Genomic DNA, 16,656 nt, shown 5'->3' with positions numbered 1-16,656 from the left:
ATCCCTTCCTAGCCTATACCCTTGCTCTCCCTCTACCCTTTGCTATTTTCTCCTCCCTCTCAGCCTCTAGTCTTGCTATTCCCCCCCCGTCCCCCACACCTTTTCAGCTCAATTTTGACCAGCCAGGCAGTCACAGCAGCCATTATGTGACTAGCCACAACCTCTATGGGAGCCATTTTGTGGAGGTGCCCACAGCAGTTTCTCAAATTCCCAAATGTGTCCATGGGTCCCAGAAAGCTAGGCCCCCATGAGCTAAAGTTCACCAAATTGTATTTATTACTACACTAATTCCATAATGATTTCTGGCAGTGACCATATTACACCAGCTTTAAAATCACTACACTGGCTGCCAATTTGTTTCCAGGCAAAGTATAAAGTGTTGGTTATTGCCTTTAAAGCCCTACATGGTTTGGGTCCAGGCTACCTGCGGGATCGCCTTCTACAATCTGTCCTGCACACTCAGGTCCTCAGGGGAGAATTTACTACAGTCAGCCAAAACTAGGCTGACAACTGTTACCCAGAGAACCTTCTCTTTTGTTGCTCCCAGACTGTGGAATGGCCTGCCAGGAAAGATTTGTCAACTTAAGAGTCTTCCAGAATTTAAAGACGGATCTCAGTTGAATCTCAGGCCTACCCAGTTGAATTTTAAGATGCCTTTTAATAATGTTCTGCTTTTTAATAACGTATTAGTTTATATGTTTTAATCAATTTATGTGTATTTGATGGTGTTTTGCATTTGTGTTGGACCCCGCCTCAATCCAGAGGGAGGGGCGGGTAACAATTTTTATTTTTATTATTATTATTATTATTATTATTATTATTATTATTATTATTATTAATTCCTTTGCTAGTTCTGTTGCACTAGTGGATTGGAAGATTAGTGCAACAGGAAATAGCATGGAAATGAGCAAGATCAGTGAAGCTGAATTAGGCTTCTATGCCTCTTGCCTTCTTTTGTTTAAAATGCTCCTGGTGGCTTAGAGGGTTGTCCCAGTGGTCTCCCATCCAGGAACGTCTGAGATCAGCATCCACATTAGCTTCAAACTGCTCCAGAGCATCAGCCTCCCCCAGATTATTCCCTAACAAGAGCGCCAGGGAGCCTTGGTGGCATATCTGGTGCAGACGTCACCATTAACCCACTGAATCGATCTTCCCTTTAACTATTGTTGTTCATATGTTGCAGGAGATGGAGCAAACCAGAAGTGCTGTAGATGAAGATAGGAAAATGTACCTTCAAGCTGCTATAGTCCGTATCATGAAAGCCCGAAAGCTGCTGCGACACAATGCTCTTATTCAGGAGGTATGTGAAACATTGAGAAAGAGGATAACGAGCAATATTAGCTGATGACAATTGTGGTGAGATGGTAGAAGTAGTCAGAATGTAGGAGATCTTGGAAACAGAGATGGTTTCTATGTAACCATTTTGGCTGGGTTAGTATGCCCTAATGCTATGTCTACGTTGCAGCCCTGGCTTTAGAACTGGATTTTAAATACACAACTTATGATACAAAATGCCATGTGTTGCTCACCAGCTGCAAACTAAGTAGGAATGGCAGAGAAATCCAAAACAGAACCAAACAAGTTCGGAATTTTATGAATGCAATTTGCGGATTCCACAGCAGACCAGCTTTTTCCCTGTTGGGCAGATGCAGCGGACTAGTGGGCTTTTCTTCTAACCTTTGGGAGTTTTGCACAAATGTTGTTGTAGAAAAATATGCAATTACCCCCCCCCCCCCCCATGGGCTAAAGTGTGAAAATGCATTTTAGGGAAATTTGCACATTTTGCATGTGCAAATTTATAGAAATTTGGAAACGAAAAATAATAATCCAATTCTGTCGATGGATGGATGATAGAACGAAAACCATCTGACAATTTGCAAAACACAGACGGAATGGATTTTACTGTACTGATCTAGTTCCTCACTCACAAGTTCTTAACATATGTTAATGTGATTTTTATCTTTATATTCCAATTGTGTTCATTATTTTAATTTTACTTTATATTATCTATTTTTAACCTATTTAACTTATTTATTTTAGCTTATCTTCTTGTTTTTATTATGTCAAATTGTGATGGCTTATCGCTTTTAGCGATAAAGACTTCATTCATTCTTTCATTCACTAAAACCAAGCAACATAAAAATGTGGTACATCTGAAAGATGCTTTGGAAATTCTCCAGAAGAAGCAAGTCCTGTGACCATGTAGTGGGAGTTTTTCCAGAGAGCCAGTGTGGTGTAGTGGCTAAAGTGTTGGACTGGGAGTCAGGAGATCTGAGTTCTGGTCCACACTCGCCCATGGAAGCTCTCTGGGTGACTTCGGGCCAGGCACAAACTGTCAGCAACCTACCTCACAGGGTGGCTGTTGTGAGGATAAAATGGAGAGGAGGATTATGTATGCCACCTTAGGTTCCTTAAAGAGGAAAAAAGGTGGGATATAAATGTAATAAATAAAAAATAATAAAAGCCCTAATTATGGAAGCCACTCCATTTATCAGCAAGTTTACACATACTTTCCTCCATCTGATGCTCCAAGGACAGATTAAGATTGTTCTCATGCAGGAGAAAAATATTTGAAGTGGCCCCTAGTTCAAAAATAAATATAAATAAATAAGTATGCCTTTTTTAAATTGTGGTATTCGGCTTGGTTTTGAAGCTTTTGTAACTCATTAACCAGGGGGCATTTATATATAATGTGTTTCTTTTCCTCTCTCTCTCTCTTTCAGGTAATTAGCCAATCAAGAGCTAGGTTTAACCCAAGTATCAGCATGATTAAGAAATGTATTGAAGTTCTGATAGACAAACAGTACATTGAGCGGAGCCAGGCCTCAGCAGATGAGTACAGCTATGTAGCATGAGGTTATAATCCTGCAGGTATGGTTGTACGGAGATCATTGCTGTCACTGCTTGGTGTGTCCTGTGGGGGAAAAAAGCAGGCCTGTTGTGCCTCCATAATTGGTCACTTGGCAGCCCCTGTTTTTTCTGCTGTTTACAACATCACCAGTGCCACGTCATGAGCGTTAATGAAAACAAAAAAAAAGCCTATAGATATTCCAAGCTCATGTCATTTATGACATTTCTTAAAACTTTACTAAACGAGAATGAGTGAAGTCTTGCTGACGAAATGTGGAAATTTTGGTTGGATACCATGCTTCTCCCTTCACCCTCTCCATCCCCTCACGTTTGCAGTTGATGTTTTTTAATGTATCTTAAAAGGCAAAGTTAAAAACAGACTAAATATTGTAATATGGCAGATAACATAATAATTGTATCTACATTAAAATGTAAAAACGAGAACATGATACTGCTGCTTGTCAAATAAAAAAAGAAATGGAATATGTTGTGTGACTTGATTTTTAATTCAGAAATAAAGCAGTTTTGAAGGACTACATCTAAACTATTTCCAGTCTTAAGTACACATTGTCCGGTGTATTTTTTGCTCAATGCAAGGGCCATTTTGTGCGGTGTCAATTTTTCTCATGTAGGTGGGGCATGGATTGTGGCTATTAGTTGAGATAATTGATCTTATTTCCAGGTTACTCTTGTGAATAATCCATCACAGACAACATCCCCATGCAGTCACCCATCCCAATGCAGGCCGAAGCCTTTCCTGCTGAACAAATGTGACAAGACATGTTAGCAAATGTTATATCACATTTGTTCAGCTGGAAAGGCTTCGGCCTACAGTGGGATGGGTGACTGCATGTGGATTATTCATACTCTGTTCAGGACTGAACTGCAAGTATGGCAACAGGAGAATTCTGATTTGCAGGGCAGGCATCAAGGGTTGGCTTGGTTGGGCACCTACCAAGGATCCAAACTCTAGCAAACTCTTCCTCTTCACCATTCGAACTTCTTGTTCACCTGCCTTCAGTCTAGCCTGCACAATGGGATGGAGAAGCAGTAGATGGTGCTGCTTCCTGGCTCTCTGCCTGTCAGGCAAGCGTGGAAACATTGAGAAAGAGGATAACGAGCAATATTAGCTGATGACAATGGTGGTGAGAAGGTAGACTCACTTAGAGGGGCCCCATGAGGTGCCCAAGAGCCCTCAAAAACCTGAAGCCAGCACTGATGATTAAGGCTTCTCCCCCCACCACCGATTTAAAATCCAGTAAAAAGAATTGGTCTCTTGGGTATAATTCATTGTAATCTGACTTATATCTCACTTGCACTACCCTGATTTACTTTTAAAAAAATATTCTTTGCTGTGTAAAACCGCTGCTGGAGTGCTAATTTAGCCTCATATTTTACAAAGTTCAAACCGCAGCATGGCTACCCTCTCCTTCACAGCACGGCTATCCTATCTTACCTACTGGTTTCGGGAGAGATCAACTTAAGGGAGCTGTCACGTATCTGTGTACCAGGCACCCTGAATCCCTAACATTACTCCAAAGAGGAAGAGAGGGAAAAGAAGAGGAGCCTACCTGGATTGACTTGACACATTTAGAGCCCTGCAAATGGTCTTTATTTGTATCTTGACGGGGTTGTGTGGTTTGTTTTAGGGATGTGCTCCGCTTCTAATCGGACCGGAGAAGCAGGAGCGGAGCGGGGGGCTTCGCCTGCCCTTAAGGCGGAGGCGAAGAGGATTGGGGGGCCGGCGGAGTGTGGCGGAGAGGATCGAGGTGAAGGTGGATCCTTCGCCTCGATCCGGAACTCCGCCAGAAAGGTAAGTGGGGTTTATCGGGCCCTGCCGCTGTCGCTGTCGCCCATGCGGTGACAGCGGCAGGGCCTGGTAAGCCCCCCCCCCGCCCTCCTCTCCCTTACCTGCCTCCGTCCGCGGTCCGTCAGCGTCTTCAATTGAGCCCGCGGTTCCACCAGGAAGTCTGGGCCGCTTGCGGCCCAGACTTCCTGGTGGAACCGCGGGCTCAATTGAAGACAGCGACGGACCACAGACGGAGGCAGGTAAGGTCCCCCTCTCCCTTGGTCCCTTACCGGGCTCTGCCGCCGTCGCCGCATGGGCGGCGATGGCGGCAGGGCCCGGTAACCCCCCCTATGGGGGGGGAACGGAGCTCCGATCCGGAGCTCGGAGCGGAGTGGGCACAGGCGGAGTGGGGGCGGGGTGGAGCAGCCCGATCCGAAAATGGCGGATATGAAAGTGAAGCGGAGTGGGGGGTCCGTGCACACCCCTAGTTTGTTTGTTCTTACACCTTTTAGTCCAGTCTGTTGCGTCATAGGCTTATGTTTATCCACAGCTCAAATTACCAGTAAAGGAGAAAAAGTTAGAAGGTGCTTTCTTCTTCCTTAAGGTGGTCCTGGTTCATCTCCTTGGTTTTTAAAGAGCACCTGACCCCCTACTGACTGCTCGTGTGGTGTGCTCGCCGGGAGCTACCCTCCTGGTGGTGCCCAAGGTTGCAGAGTTCTAGTCCATGATGGTTCAGATCATGGCCTCGAATGCTGTAGTGCCCACTCTCAAACTCCCTACTGCTGCAAATGAGTGCTGACTCTTCTGGGTTTGTGGTGCTTGCTTGAAGCATGCTTTTCCCAACAAGAATTCCCAGGAAGGTAGTCTTGCCTTTTGTATACTATAATCATATACAGCATTATGATCTCATATTTTGTATATTGCTTAGACTTTCCTTTTAAAGTAAATATGCATAAATATTGGTAAATAATGCAGCAGTCCCTCCAAGTTGTCCTTGTTTGCTCCTTCACACCTAAAAAAAGGATATTATGGAGCTGGAAAAAGTGCAGAAAAGGGCAACTAAAATGATTAAAGCGCTGGAGCATCTCCCCTACGAGGGAAGGTTACAACAACTGGGATTGTTTAGCTTGGAGAAGAGGAGGCTAAGGGGAGACATGATAGAGGTGTACAAAATTATGCATGGTATGGAGAATGTGAATAGGGGGGATCCGCACGTCACTCCCAGAGCGCTTCTATGCGACCCCAGAGCACCCCGAAAACGATAGTCTGACTTCCCTGTAAAAGAAACGAGGAAGAGCCGTCCATTCCGACGACGAGGAGAGCTCGGCAAAAGAAGGCGGGGTGAAGAGCGGAAGAAGCTCTCTACCCCGCCTTCTTTTGCCGAGCTCTCCTCGCCGATGGAGAGCTCTCGACGGCGGCATGGACGGCTCTTCCTCGTTTCTTTTACAGGGAAGTCAGACTCGTTTTCGGGCTGCTTTGGGGTCGCATAGAAGCGCTCTGGGAGTGACGTGCGGATCCCCCCAGGGAGACATTTTTCTCCCTCAAAATAGTAGAACCCGGGGTCATCTCCTGAGACCAATTGGTGGGAGATCCAGGACAAATAAAAGGAAGGACTTCTTCACACAGCGCATAGTTAAATTGTGGAACTCTACCACAGGATGTGGTGATGGCCACCAATCTGGATGGCTTTAAAAGGGGTTGGATAAGTTCCTGGAAGCAAAGACTATCAATAGCTACTAGCCCTGATGGTTGTGTGCTATATCCAGTATTCGAGGCAATAAGCCGGTGTGCACCAGTTGCTGGAGAACATGGGTGGGAGGGTGCTGCTGCACCATGTCATGCTTGTTTATCCCTGGCCGATGGCTGGTTGGCCACTATGTGAGCAGAGTGCTGGACTAGATGGACCCTTGGTCTGTTCCAGCATGGCACTTATTGTTTATTCGTTCAGTCGCTTCTGACTCTTCGTGACTTCATGGACCAGCCCAAGCCAGAGCTTTCTGTCGGCCGTTGCCACCCCCAGCTCCCTCAAGGTCAAGTCTGTCACCTCCAGAATATCATCCATCCATCTTGCCCTCTTCCTTTTGCCTTCCACTTTCCCTAGCATCAGCCTCTTCTCCAGGGTATCCTGTCTTCTTATTATGTGGCCAAAGTACTTCAGTTTTGCCTAACACCATTCCCTCAAGTGAGCAGTCTGGCTTTATTTCCTGGAGTATGGACTGGTTTGATCTTCTTGCAGTCCACGGCACTCTCAGAATTTTCCTCCAACACCACAGTTCAAAAGCATCTATCTTCCTTTGCTCATCTTTCCTTATGGTCCAGCTCTCGCAGCCATAGGTTACTACAGGGAATACCATTGCTTTAACGATGCGGACCTTTGTTGTCAGTGTGGTGTCTCTGCTCTTAACTATTTTATCAAGATTCGCCATTGCTCTCCTCCCAAGAAGTAAACGTCTTCTGATTTCCAGGCTGCAGTCAGCGTCTGCAGTAATCTTTGCGCCCAGAAATACAAAGTCTGTCACTGCCTCCACGTTTTCTCCCTCTATTTGCCAGTTAGCAATCAAGCTGGTTGCCATAATCTTGGTTTTTTTGAGGTTTAACTGCAACCCAGCTTTTGCACTTTCTTCTTTCACCTTTGTCACAAGGCTCCTCAGCTCCTCCTCGCTTTCAGCCATCAATGTGGTGTCATCTGCATATCTGAGATTGTTAATGTTTCTTCCTGCGATTTTAACTCCAGCCTTGGATTCGTCCAGCCCAGCACGTCGCATGATGTGTTCTGCATACAAGTTGAATAGGTAAGGTGAGAGTATACAACCCTGCCGTACTCCTTTCCCAACCTTAAACCAGTCCGTTGTTCTGTGGTCTGTTCTTACCGTTGCTACTTGTTCGTTATACAGATTCCTCAGGAGGCAGACAAGATGACTTGGTATCCCCATACCACCAAGAACTTGCCACAGTTTGTTATGATCCACACAGTCAAAGGCTTTAGAATAGTCAATGTTCTTAATCCACCACACCCAAAACAGATACCTGAAGTACTGGGCAGAGCCTGCTCCCTGAGTGTCCCCACTCCTTTGCACCTTCCTCAAGAGTAGTCCACTCTCCGCTGTTGGCATCTCTGCTTGCCATCTCCATCCCCTGCAGGAGGGAGCAGATTTGATCTGGAGAGGTATGCTAGATTTTTAGCATTAATTGGCCCCTGCCCTTTCATTTACCCTCCGCGCTCCACCTTGCAATGCTTAATTTTCTTGGATGCTTTTGTGGCTTGCATTTCCTTCCTTTTCTGTCTGTAGCGCTTGCAGAATCCCCACAAGTCCACTAGCGACTGTGCTAAGTATAAAATGGTGTTCAGAGAGGCATGGGTTCTTTTTTTTCCCCCATTGTGTGGGATGGCCTAGAGTGTGCTCCACAGTGCACACCTGCATATATATGACAGCAATTCCTTTAGTCAAATCTCCTGAGAACTTCTGAGCTTTTGTGACTTGAAAGAACAGTGTATGGAATAGTAACAGCAAGCTAGATAGCTTATCCTTTCCAGAGTACCAAGAGATGTCAATTCATATAATTCAGTGCCATGTATGTGCTTTTCTGAAATCTCTGCAGAACTTTTATAACACAAATTCTCTGGTACTTGTTTTGCTAAAGCAAGTTACTTTTTTCCACTTCATCAGAGGGGTCAGAGAACAACAATGTAATGCTGACTATTTGTTATTTATTGGCTTTTATGTATTACTCTTCCACTTCTTAATGTCCATCTCGGCAGTGCCGCTTTTCCCCAAACACATTGAAATTGTATGAGTATCGGTTTCCTGTTAGACTAGCAGGGAATTAAATTAACTTCATTCTGTTCTAGCAGGATGGATGTCAAGTTTTCGTTTCAGGAGGTGCCATGCTTTGCTGGCGTTTGGAAACATTTACGTCATGCAGCTGATGCACCCTCCCAAGAAAAGGCTTTATTGTAAACAAATGGATGGAAATGCAAGGCAAAAGCATACATTTTTGCCTTAACCAAAGATTGTGCAAGATAAGGTAGGGAAGGATGTGGAATTCCTCTAGCTGTTTTAAACATTTGGCCTAACATCAACAACACTTCCCCTCAATATATGCAAAACTGAAGCAGAATGTGAAAGGTCACTTCTGTTGGTCATACAGTTCTTGGCTAGGTATACCACACAACCCTCCATTCCTTCTGACCTATTCCTATGGAGAGCCAGGGTGGTGTAGCTGTTAAAATGTTGGACTGGGACTGGGGAAACCTGGATTCTAGTTCTATGAATCTCACTAGGTGACTTTGGGCCAGTTACTGACCCTCAGCCTAACCTACCTCACAGGGTTGTTGTGGGGATAAATGGAGAGAAGGAGGATAATGTGCACCTTCTTGGAAGAAAAAGCAGGACATAAATGTAAGAAACCAACTGCACGTGGGTAAGATGGTTGTATACTGTGCACTTCTGGAAGCTACCCTTTTGTCCATGGTGTTTGCTAGAGGGCTGAAAATGAGCCCCGAAAATGAACAGATATGATTGTCACACATCCTTTACTTACATCCAGCTGAGGTGCTGGCAACACCATCTGTGTGGGGCAGCCCTTGATAAGTATTTGGAAACCAGGTGATGCAAAAATGTGGCTGCTAGAGTATTTGTGGCTTGCTTTTCTGAGCATATAACTCTTGATTTTGTTCAATCTGCACTGGCTGCCAGTTTGTAAAATACTGGTTATCTATAATAAAAGAGGGTGTGGGTGGGTGTCAGCACCATAGCTCCAAGACCATGAAACCTGAACACCTGAAACTTGGCATGCGTACTTAGGGGTCCCTAGCAGTATGCCTCTTGGGGGTTTTTTGGTTGTTAAAATGCATTAATTGCAATTTAAATGTGCCTGTGTATTTGAAGCCTACAGTATCATCTTTAGTCACTAGGTGGCAGATGTTCCTAACCAGCAGATAGCTTTGCAGTCATTGTCATTTGGAAACAGAGGGGAATAGTCTGAAGGACAGATCTTTGTGGCTGTCCCTTGCCCCTGATGTGGGGCGGACCCTCCCCTCAGCTTCATAGCTTTGCATGAAGGCTTCACAGTATCAAACCAAGGGCTCTTCCAACCCTTGTGAAGCTGGGTATGTTATCTAGTTACCTATAGAGCCCTAAATAGTTTGGGATCAGGATATTGGAAGGACTATTTTTTCCTATATGAGCCTGTCTGTCCACTGCAGTCTTCATCTGAGGCCTTGTTTTGTGTCTCGTAGCCACCAGAAGCCTGGAACACTGACTTTTTGGTTGACACCAAGGTTCTCAGGAAACCAGGTTAGCTTTTTAATGTTCTGTTGAGACCCCCTTTTACCAAGCCTTTGGTTTGATTTAATTTTTTTCACCTGCTGCTGTGAATGTTTTAGTTGGCTCTGGGTTTTTGTTCATTTAATTTTACTATTTTTCTCCTGTTCTATCATGTTTTGGAAAACCTATAAGCTTGGAAAGACCCTCAAAAACACATTTACCATGTTTAAATATGAGGTGTTAATAATTGCACTTAGCATGCCATGTATGTAACTTGATCTTCATATATTTTATTTCAAAGCTATTTATGAATTCAGCTCAAATATGGATTGGAGGGAAGGGCACATAGGACGTAACAGGGGGACAAAATAAATCCAGCTTTTCTGTATCACTGAAAATGCCATTGATACATAGGACACATAAATTCTCACAATTATTTCATATATTTCATATTTCAGCAGTGCTTCTTCATTCTGTTGTTACAAATAAATTAAAAATCATCTTAGGCACAACTTAACATTCCTTTATAGATCCATCATGATATTGCCTTAATTAAGTATCTTTACTGCCCAGATCGACAAGTCGGTCTCTGCTTTCATGAGAAGAAGCATCTTCCTGCAGAAGACTGAAGGTCTATCAAGTCTAGCATCCTCCTTCCCACAGGGGTGAACCAGATGGTCCTGGAAAGCCCACCAGCAGGGGATGAAGGCAAGAACCCTTCCATCCTTAATGCTCTCTCTACCAGCTGGTATTCAGTGGCATATTGTCTCTGAACCTGGAGGAAAGCATCAAAGAAGATCTGTCCCCTGTTCTTCCTAACAGGTAATTCTGGCTACTACTTGTTTATTTAAAAATAAATAAATCAGGGCTTAGCATTAACAATGGGAATACAAAGGAGGTGATAAGATCATAGGAGTGGTCCCCTAGCAGAAGGTAATGCTTCCTCAGTACATTTTTCAAATCAAATATGCCTTCTCTTGTCCTCAGTTTATGCCTTCCTTTTGATTCTTGTCCATGCAGTCAAGGCTAAATTTCAATTAGGTTCAGGGAGAGAGAAATTACCTCTTCAACAATTATTACTTGCAAGAGGGATGAATGCATAAAAACAAGGTTAAGAGGACTGCAGCTGAGATTACACCATTTTCAGCACATTTGGAAACTGGGAAATACTGTAATTATTGGCCTCTTGAGTGCACATTATTTTCTTCAATATGCATAAAGCTGTATTCTGCCGCAGCTGTGAAGCACCAGACCTCAAGCTTGCCGGCAATTTGCTTTGGCATAAGCTACCATGCCTTGTTTTCAGGCTATTAATTCAATAGAATCCTAAATGCCCATTGTTATACGTTATTTTTTTTTAAAAAAAAACGAAACAAAACCCACAAATCTTTGCTTTAGTGGTTACCGATCAGTTAAATAGCATTCATTTTGAATTGCTACACCTTTACCTTAGAGACATCTGGCCTTTCTCTTCTTCCCATTCTGGGGCCTTGCTGATTCCTAGGATCTACTTTGGCCTGGTAAGAAAGCCAGATGAGTTGAGGAGAGCCATAGCATCGCATGTTGCATGTATGAAGTACCCACTTCAACCTGCAGGTTCACAGTGTCAGAAAATATCATTGCGTGAATCCTTGGAAAGTTGCTGCCAGTCAGAGTGGCACTACTGGGCTAGATGAACCATAGGTCTGCCTGTGGTAAGAAGAAGGGTTATATTAGGGTGACCATATGAAAAGGAGGACAGGGCTCCTGTATCTTTAACAGTTGCATAGAAAAGGAAATTTCAGCAGGTGTTGTTTGTATATATGGGAAACCTGGTGAATTTCCTCTTCATCACAATAGTTAAAGCTGCAGGTGCCCTGCCCTCTTTTAAATCTGGTCACTCTAGTATAGCTCCTGCACTTTAACTGTTGTGATGAAGAGGGAATTTCACCAGGTTCTCCATATTAGGGTGACCAACTGTCAGGATTTCCCCGGATTTGTCCTGGTTTTTGTTCTTTCCATGGTGTCAGGGGGGATTTTCTATAATTTTCAATAATGTCCTGGAATGACACACCTTCCCCTTTAAGGCTGCCATTAGCATGGCAGGAGGGAGTGACATGCTTTCTTGAGGCACATCATTCCCCCACCCCGAGCTCCAATTGAGGTCTTAAAGGGGAAAGTGGGTCATTCGTGGACATTATAGAAAAGGCCCCAATTGGAGTGGATGGTGGTGGTGCAGAATGAAATCCTTTCCCCTCCTCCACTCTTTAAGGTGGTTCTTTAAGGTGGCGGGGGAATAACGTATTTTCTGCAGGACTCAGAAAGCTGCTTCCACACACACACACTAGGTGTCCTCTTTTTTGGTTTCCCAAATATGGTCACCCTACTCCATATATACAAACGACACCTGCTGAAATTCCCTTTTCTATTCAAGTGTTAAAGATACAGTAGTCCTGTCCTCCTTTTTATAGGGTCACCCTAGGTTATATGCTCAGGTGTAGCTTCTGGAAGGGACACACATATAAATTGTCTTCCTGGATCCAACCATCTAAGACCCATTGCAGTTGACTGTGCACCTACGCAGGATCTACAGTACTGCTTTAAAACGGTTTATAACAGTAGTGACAACTGTTGAGGCCCAGGATACACTCCATATGCAGTTTTCAAAGCGTTTTCAAAGTGTCATATCCTGCTTGGTGTAGATCTGGCCCGGCTATGTTTGGGCCCTAGAAATCCTAGATCCAGTCAGAGGCCTATATCCAACACTACGCACTAGCAGAAAAATTACAAGAGTTGCCTTTGATCCGCTAGCACGGAGGAAGGGGGGTGTTGAAGCTTTTTCAGCCTCAAAGCTAAACTCAATTTTGGAGAAACTCCTGGGACCCACATTCTAGTGGTAGCAGAGCAGAAGCCAAAAGGGGAGGGAGCAAAAATACCAACAATGATGGCATATTTTAGTTTAAAGCTCTTGCTGCTAGCAACTAAGCCTTAGGGGAGGATGCACAAAAGCTGAGAAACTACTAAATGGTCAGCAGTCTGGGGGAAAGAGTGCGGGCATCTACACCAAGCAGGGTATTACACTATGAAAGTGGTTTGAAAATGGTATGTGGAAGGTGTCAATGGGCCCTAACAATTTCACTGCACTTCAATACCACTATAAAGCAGTATTTTATTTTATTTACTATTTAGTAAATAAATGCCTTGCTTTTAGGTTGTAAGCCTCTAGGCAGGGTATCGCTGTTTTATTTGTATATTTTGTACAGCACCAAGTACATTGTTGGTGCTATATAAATAAATAATAATAATTTATCATTATTTACAATACTTATACACTGCTCCCCATTCAAAATTTCAGAGTGGTAAACAAGACAAAATAGAATAAAATCTGAATAAAAACACATTAAAAGTAGATTTTTAAAAGAAACAAAGTGCAAAATAAATGGTGGCTGGTCATTAAGGGAAGGCTTCCTGGAACAGCAACGTTTTCAGGAGGCACCAGTGTTGTCTGAATGCAGCGCATTTCCCACAGGGTGGGTTTATGTGTTGTCTGCATACAGCATGTTTTCCACAAGGTGGCTTGTTAATCACGCAGCTTGGTTTATTTTTCTCGAACAAGCCACCTTGAGAATCCATGGCTTGTCGTTGGGTTGTTCAGAGTGGTTAACAAGCCACGCTGCATGATTAACAAGCAACCCCATGGAAAACACACTGCATTCAGACAACACCATAATCCACAGTTCAACAACAACCCACACTGGATGGGTTAGCATGTTGTGTGGGATCTAGTTAGCTGCAGAGAAGGAAGCATTACACATCTGGCTAATTTATTAACCCAAACTGTTGCTATGACAACTTGAGAGACAACAGAGGTTGGGGGAAGGGCCCTGTTATAAATGGAGAGGAATTTGGCCAATAAAGAAAATATTTGGTGGGTGTTGGTGGAGCACTAATAGTCCCTCTTTATACATTGTCACACCCAGAAGGAGTTCTGGAATACGGGCTTGTCAGGGCCAGTGAGCCCACTTCTTCCCTTGTTTGTTCCTGTTTAGTGTGTGCAGGGGATAATGTGTCCTAACATGCCTTGCTTTGTTGACAGCTCTGTAAGGAGAATTCATGTGGGAATGTTTTTAATGTATTGTAAGGTTCAGCATCTTGCAGTGCAGTATATGCCTTTACACTTACTTCAGGTAATGGGGGGGGGGGGGGAAACAGTTGCTAAGGCTTGGACTGCATATGAAATAAAATAAGCACAGACAGAAAATAAAGTGTTTTGTGATGTCCCTCTGGGCAAAAACGTTCTCTGAGGGGTAATGTTCCATCAGTCAGATGCACAAAGTCTCTGTTTTTTATTATAAAATGTTGGGAAGAACATCTGTCTATTTAAAGTTTTGGGTTTTTTTTTTACAGGAGGATAACATAATTGAAAGAGAGGGAACGTTATTCATTCTTTGGGATGCGACTGTAATAGTGAACATGAAATGAAACTTATCTACATTAGATGTCTAAAACTTTGGTCTGTATATGTGTAATTGTTGATTATTAGAGATTGCTTATTTAGTTGTACAAAATGCTTCTTAACTTGCAACCTCCCTGACCAGTAGGTTAGCTTGAGAGATGGAGAACATAATGGAGTAGAAGATTTAAATATGAGGCTGCATGTGTGAATCGGGCATCGCAGGTCAAGCCTTCAATTTATCCATGTTTAAACAGGCACACAATTAACCAAATTTGAGACATTGTAAGTATTTAGTACTATCACTGTGTGTGTGTTACAGGCAATTTAAAAATCAGCAGGATGACTCTCAGTGGACTTCGGACTTCACAAGTGCAATTACTTCTGTGGTAATATACTTACATGGGGTGGAGAATAACTAAGAATCCTATGGCATCAGAAAGATTAAGAAACAGCATACTCTTTTGTGGGCTATCATGGACGTCTGCTCTCCTGCAATAATTAAAAGAGGCACTTTTACATATTTGAAGGGGGGTTAATTATATGTGGCTCTACCAGACATTTCCAGAATTCTCATTCTCATCTGCATAGACAGCACGATGTATGCTGTATTTAAAATCAATGCAAATGAGTTTCCTGTCACCCCTCCCCCCCTCCTTGCTGCCTTTGTCTCCTGGGCTCATTCAACTGTCAGTGCTCGCCAGCTAATAATTGCCCTGCTTGTCTGGGGTGATGCCAGCATGGTGACCTGCTTAGCTGATACTACCATCTTCTCTAAATAGCCCTTGGGAAAGATCAGTCCCCCTCTTAAGCAACTCTGCATCAATTAAGAAATCACACTGTTGGCTTTTCCTTTTTAAGCTTTTTCTACTTCACACCACTTTTCAAATTTCATTAAAAAAAATTCCAAGTTCATTTTGTAGCTGCTATCAAGGTGGCTAAACTGTGACTTCAGAGCCCACATTATGGTCAGAACCAATTAAAGCATGCTTGTTTGTTTGCTTAGAAGATGTACGTCCTGTTTTTTGACTGAATGATCCTCCAGACTGCTTAAAATCGATTGTAATAAAACACAGCGGGCTTGTTCAGACAACACGCTAAGCCATGGTTAGGCCACTAACTAACCTGTTTGCAGCAAATAGTGAGTGTGTGTGTTTATAGAATCATAGAATCATAGAATAGCAGAGTTGGAAGGGGCCTACAAGGCCATCGAGTCCAACCCCCTGCTCAATGCAGGAATCCACCCTAAAGCATCCCTGACAGATGGTTGTCCAGCTGCCTCTTGAATGCCTCTAGTGTGGAAGAGCCCACAACCTCCCTAGGTAACTGATTCCACCGTCACACTGCTCTAACAGTCAGGAAGTTTTTCCTGATGTCCAGCTGGAATCTGGCTTCCTTTAACTTGAGCCCGTTATTCCGTGTCCTGCACTCTGGGAGGATCGAGAAGAGATCCTGCCCCTCCTCTGTGTGACAACCTTTTAAGTATTTGAAGAGTGCTATCATGTCTCCCCTCAATCTTCTCTTCTCCAGGCTAAACATGCCCAGTTCTTTCAGTCATTATGTAGCCACCATGGTTAGGAACGGTTCTCATGACACGTTAAGTGATAATGTTTGGCTTGAAATGCTTTACCACCATGGCTTAGCGTGTTGTCTATACAGCATCAGTTACTGGATTCACATAAAATGCAAACCCACGCTCAAGGGTTGAGTGTGCGTTGTTTTTTGAACTATGGGTTAGTATGTTACAGGAGATTTTCAGCAGGGTAGCTTGTTAAACATGCAGTGTGGCATCATCATCATCATCATCATTATTATTATTATTATTTTGAAGCCACATTCAGAATCCATGTTTTATTCAGGGTAGTTCAGACAACATGGTAATCCACAGTTCAACAACAACAACAACAAAACCACAGTTCAACAACAACCCCCATTCAACCACTGAGTATGGGTTAGTGCATTATGTGAACAGCCCGGATACACAAAAAACAAGCCCTCACAATCCAGCAGCTTTTAGTTCCCTGGCCAACGGATGGGGTCTGGGTGTACTTCCTTTCATCTCTGCATTCCTAGAGTAGCTTTGGCTATGGGGCGGTATAGAAATGTAATAAATAATAATAACAACAACAACAACTGGATTTGGGAAGTGAGTGTTCTTTCTGGCAGGGAAAGTGAAGGGAAGCTCCCTGCACTTGCTCCTTTGCTGGCTATGTATGGGCTAGGTACATCTGCCCCTTGCCATTACATTCTTCCTGGGAGGCAGGGGCTGCAGTTTCCCAGTGGTCCTTGAGTTCTCTGGTTGATGGCCCTCCCAGTCC

The 16,656-nt window shown here is 43.6% G+C and overlaps 1 protein-coding gene across 1 annotated transcript in view; it reads left to right on the top strand.

The window, feature by feature from the left end:
* Positions 1-3,338, top strand: part of CUL2 (cullin 2) — a 45,013-nt gene extending 41,675 nt beyond the window's left edge. The window contains exons 20-21 of the mRNA XM_063125540.1: positions 1,184-1,300; positions 2,724-3,338. Coding sequence (XP_062981610.1) covers positions 1,184-1,300; positions 2,724-2,855 — 249 coding nt within the window. The 3' untranslated portion in view covers positions 2,856-3,338. The remainder of the gene's footprint in view (positions 1-1,183; positions 1,301-2,723) is intronic.
* Positions 3,339-16,656: the final 13,318 nt, after the last annotated feature.

Source organism: Elgaria multicarinata, chromosome 1, assembly GCF_023053635.1.
Source record: "Elgaria multicarinata webbii isolate HBS135686 ecotype San Diego chromosome 1, rElgMul1.1.pri, whole genome shotgun sequence".
NCBI classification, from domain to species: Eukaryota; Metazoa; Chordata; class Lepidosauria; order Squamata; family Anguidae; genus Elgaria; species Elgaria multicarinata.
The sequence above is the reverse complement of the archived record's forward strand: the minus strand, read 5'-3'. Positions and strand labels throughout refer to the sequence as shown.